Source organism: Penaeus chinensis, chromosome 32 (assembly GCF_019202785.1).
Source record: "Penaeus chinensis breed Huanghai No. 1 chromosome 32, ASM1920278v2, whole genome shotgun sequence".
Classification (NCBI taxonomy): Eukaryota; Metazoa; Arthropoda; class Malacostraca; order Decapoda; family Penaeidae; genus Penaeus; species Penaeus chinensis.
Window position 1 is genome coordinate 21,586,378 of NC_061850.1, and position 5,000 is coordinate 21,591,377.

The 5,000-nt window shown below is 51.8% G+C and overlaps 1 protein-coding gene across 7 annotated transcripts in view; it reads left to right on the top strand.

Annotated features, from left to right (window-relative positions):
* The window catches only part of LOC125042533 (cytohesin-1-like), a 265,836-nt gene that overhangs the window by 235,429 nt on the left and 25,407 nt on the right, over positions 1-5,000 (top strand). Inside the window, exon 1 of one of the 7 annotated variants that reach the window (XM_047638208.1) lies at positions 3,489-3,523. The exons of 5 other annotated variants lie outside the window; for them this stretch is intronic. In XM_047638208.1, the coding sequence (XP_047494164.1) occupies positions 3,491-3,523 (33 nt within the window). In that variant the 5' untranslated portion in view covers positions 3,489-3,490. Of the gene's footprint in view, positions 1-3,488; positions 3,524-4,699; positions 4,823-5,000 lie in introns of those variants that run through there. One more of the 7 variants, XM_047638200.1, reaches the window with a different exon arrangement.

Sequence of the window (5,000 nt, forward strand, 5' to 3'; positions counted from 1 at the left end):
CCAGTTGCTATTCCTCTCTCCTTTTCGGCCGCTGTTGCTTTATCTCTTTATCTTGCATTTTCCTCTTTCTCCCTTTCTCTTTTTCGTTTTTGTCTCGGCCTTGTATTCGCATGTGCGTTAAAGGTATCATTAGCACACAATAACGAGCGCACGAAGGCCGGAATGCAGTTCACGCGCGGGGGAATTAATGTTTTTTTCTCTTCACCGAACGGAATTAATCGCGAGGGCAGCTTCGTGTTTGCTTGCGTATACGAGCCGAGGATTCTTCCCCCCCCCCCCCCTCCTCCTCCCATCCCCTTTCTTAATTCTTACCCCACCTAGCACCCATTCCCCTTTTCTCTTCTGGTGCCTTTATCTTACTTGGCATCTCCCCCCCCCCCCCCCCATTTGCTATCTGGAAACACACCTGGCACTCCATCCCCACCCCTACCCCTCCTTATCCCTTCCCTCCACTCATACCCGACCCCCAACTTCCTACCCCTCCTCATCCTGACCTCCCCTTGCCTCCATCCTTACCCTCCCCCACTGCACCCCCAACCCCGTACCCCATCTTGTTTGAGCTTCAAGTGAGGGAAAGTAGGGGCGGCGAGGGATGCGTTAAGAACAAGATGAATTCCCTTCTTGGCGTCCTCCCGCCGCCCTTCAAGGAGCCGCGAAGACGCCCTCTTCTTCTGAGACGTCCGAGAGAGAGCGACGTCTCTGAGGCTGCGGCTTGATGAGATGATTGCTCGGCTGGACCTTTTTTTCCTCGCTTTTTTGGGGGGTTGGGGTGTAGGGGGTGGTGGGAGGTGCTGTGTGTGTGTGTGTGTGTGTGTGTGCGTGTGCGTGCGTGCGTGTGTAAGTGTGTGCGCGAGCGTATGTGTATGTGCGCGGGCGTTTTGTATATCCTATCATGTCATGTTTGTGTCTATATCCGTCCGTGTGGGCAACTAAACACCTGCTGAATTCATGCCTCGAGTAGCGGGCGTGGGCGTGAGGCACTGTACTGTCATTAATGCTAAGGGCCATCTGTTGGGCGGACAGGCAGCTGGCCAGGCGACGAAGACCCAGGCCATGGTGTGCTCTAGCAGGTGGTGCGAACAGCGTAACACGTGACGCTGGTGGATATAGCGACGGGGATGCTCGTAACACACTGGTCTGTAACACGCTTGGAAAAAAGCCAAAAAAACACAGCAGTTACCCAGCATGACGTCTAAATAACAAGCAGCAGGAGAATGGTTGTAGGGGCGAGGAGGGAGGAAGGGGGAGGGGAGAAAGGTTCACATGAATCATGGGGTTTCGCATCTTGCATAATGCGTCGTTACTTCAAAATGAATGAATATAAACGGTCGCCCTTTTGTGCGGCCGAGGCATTTCTTGCGCAAGATCGCCTTTCCTTCCGTCCTTCCTGTGGTCAGTGTGGCGATATTGCCCAGGTATTTGTCCTCAAACCTTTATGTAAGACGGATCCTTTGGGCAGGCACGGGGGGACGCTGCCCTGCCGCCCCCTTCCGTCCTCCTCTACTCCTCCCCTTTGCCTAATAGACAGTCCTCTTGCCCTTCCCCCCCCCTTCCCCCCCTTCCCCTTCCCTCATGCCAGAGTGCAAACGGGTTATAGAAAGACGTGGGAAAGAGGAAGGAAGAGAGAAACAGACAGACAGACAGACGGACAGAAACAGGGAGACAGTGAGTGAGTGACAGAGACGGGGAGAGTGTGATGAGGGCGCATAGACTGATGAAGACAAAAGACACAGAGACACAGGCGGAGATTAAAAATGGAAATCGTGCCGAAATGACGCACAGGGAGGAGGACAAGGAAGCGGCGATTATACGAACGTCTTAATGGCCAGAACAATGGCGAGAAAACCTCCATTATCTCCCAAGAGCCTTCCTGTCACGGTGCCATTATTTTTCCGCCGTTTTTCATCATACATTTCTCACTCGTTTTAATTGAACCCCTGAGCCGCCGCCTCGCCGCCCGAGTGGTCAGGGGGACGCCCATTCGACAAGCAGAATGGGACGGGCGGTGTCGGGCGGCCGCTTGACTCACCCGTGTCAAGTGATTATGCCGTTTCTGATGGTTTTCTGGTTCGCACTGTGGAGGAAGTGCGAGTGAGAGGGAGATGGAGAGGGAGAGGGAGAGGGAGAGGGAGAGGGAGAGGGGCTCGGAATTGTCCCTTGTTTACGGCGGGGCAGTCACGTGATGGTGGGCAGAAAGCGACGGTGCCGATGTTTAAGACCTTTGGCACTCTTTCAGGGCGGGTGCCACGTTTCTGCATATGCTTCTTTCGTACGCCTCTGTCCCAACCCCCTGCCTCCCCCCGACCTCCCCCCTATCTCATACCCCTACCCCCGCCCTCTCCTGAAGTGGAGGCCTTATTAGTATGCAGCCTTAATTAGTGTATCGAGTTTCTATCTGTTAAGGAAAAAGTATTACGGATTTTTCGAATGTATTTTCGCGGTGGCAAAGGAAGCGAGGTGAAGGCGGCCCTCTGTTAGAGAAGCGACGGGGCGATGAGGAGAGAGAGAGAGAGAGAGAGAGAGAGAGAGAGAGAGAGAGAGAGAGAGAGAGAGAGAGAGAGAGAGAGAGACAGAGAGACAGAGAGACAGAGAGACAGAGAGACAGAGAGACAGAGAGACAGAGAGACAGAGAGACAAAGGGGGGGGGGGAGATGGGCGTAGTGTCGGGACGTGGGCTTCTGCGTGTGCCGTCGCGGGCGTGCCGGCGGCCCCGTCGGCGCTTGCTGTGGCGTTCCCCGGCGAAGCAAGAGTCACTCCGCCGCCTCCGTCGCCACTATCGCACCATCATCGGGGCTTTTGTTTCTTCTCCCCCTTTCCCCCCACTTTCACCGACGCCTCTCTCTCTCTTCCCTGTTTCGCGATAACTTCCGATGTGCTAAGCGTTTTGTTTATTTCCCTTCGCAATCCGAGACTCTCATGCCATCTTATCCATCCAGCCCCCCCCCCCCCTCCTCTCTCTCTCTCTCTCTCTCTCTCTCTCTCTCTCTCTCTCTCTCTCTCTCTCTCTCTCTCTCATTTCATATATCTCCTCTTTCTTTCTTTCTTTTCCCTTCCCCTGTCCCTTTCTCTCTTCCTCCTATCTTCCTCTTCTCTACTACTACGCCTCCTCCTCCTCCTCGTCTTCTTCCCCTTCTTCCCCTTCCTCCCCTTCCTCTTCCTCCCCCTTCCTCTTCCTCCTCCTCCCTCTTCCTCCTCCTCCCCCTTCCCCTTCCTCCTCCTTCCCTTTCTCTTCCCCATCAAAATAGGAGAGCGCTAGAAACTGAAAGGATTCTGCTCGCCATGTCACCCTCGTAAACTTCCACGCGGTAAAATGTTAACAAGATTATGAAAAATGATAAAAACACAATTCTACAACGATGGTGTTAATGGCACATGTGATGCTGTCAATAAAAGAATGGGAAGAAATTCCTGTTGCAATCCCGATGTGCTTCTTTGCTCTTTGTAAATTTCAGTAACTGTTTATTAACTTCTTTTCTTCCTCTTTGCAGGTATGTTTGCTGTGCTTTCGGTCTTCTGTTTTGTGGTAACGTATTACTTACTTGTTCTTGGCGAATCGAGGTAAGATAAAAGTAAGGTAATTCGGTAATAATCACCCAAAAGGGGATAAGGCCAACGAGAGCGATAACAAAGAGCAGTCGCCCCCGTCCTGAGTCACAGGCTCGGAAGAAGCATACCTGAGGCGAGGGCGAGGGGAGGATTCCTGGCACCTGCACCAGCTGCGGAAAGCCGTGAAAGCCAGCTGTCACTACTGGTGCCACCTGCCGCCCCGACACGAAGCTGATTTTGTTGTTTTTTTGGAAAAAATCAAGCTCAGTAATGTCAGAATGGATAATCGTGTGTTTGATTGTTTGTTTGGAATTATGTTCTGTAACTCCATGTGTGTGATTAATGTGTATTTATGTGCGTGCCACTATTTTGATGTGCGAGCTTATACACATACATTAGAACAAACGATTTTAAAGGTTATCGCTATGGCTCCTCGTGCTTTATGCGTTTGGATCCCGGTCGCTCTTACCGATACGCTTGGCCAATCGATCTCAGCTCGGCATGACGGCGGTAGAGGTCAGTGGGAGAATATCCTGTTTCGTTTCTGAAGATCGTGTTGTTAGTTTATCAGGTTGTTTGTTTGTTAATAGCCGTATTAGCGTTGTTGTTATCTGAGATCTTCCTTTTTTAAATGTTTTGGGAGCTTATCCGTGCCATCGACGCGGCGACGGTGGGCGTGCGTGATGTTGCGGGCGGGAGTTTCCTCGGGGCGATCTGACGTGGGTTTTTGCAACTCGTTCGAGTCGACATCGGCATTACAGCCCCGGCGCCGGTATCAAGTGTTGCATTTTTTCCTTTTGCTATGCTGAAGCAGATCGTTTTTGCTTGGAGACATTCCCGCGGCCTGATTGGATGGATGGGTAATGACGTAGGAGGGCTCTTACCACGTGATTGGTGGATCGGAGACGGCCTCATGAGAGATGGGTGCAGCTATTGGTTGTTACCTGCGTGACGTCATGACTGATGTGGCTGAGCGATGCGGGTTGCCAGCTTTCAGATTTTTGGTTTGTTCCCTTGAAGTTGCGATTCGAAAATAAAAATGAATTCTAGTAATAATTGTTATTTATAAAGCGTGAATAACACATATTTCCCAGACCGGAAGTATTGTGAACGTCAGGCTTCCCTTCGCGGTTTATTAAGTGTGAGTGTGTGTGTGCGTGCGTACATGTGTGTACGGGTGTGTAAGTACCCGGGAGCCTCAGTATCAGCTGATCCATGTGAGGAGGTGGACTGACAGAACGAGGCTCCCGTGCAAAGTGTCGTTTCGAGCGAGACCGTAAGATGCAACTCCGCTTCCAAGGGGGGAGAGCGGCCGTGTGTGTTTGTGTCAGAACAGCAAGAAATGATAAGTGTTGTTCTCGCGCGGAGAGATAACGAGTGAGACAGTGGTCGATAACAGAGTTGGAAAGATTTGTTAAAGGTCTGCACGTACCGATAATGTACGTGTGATGGCC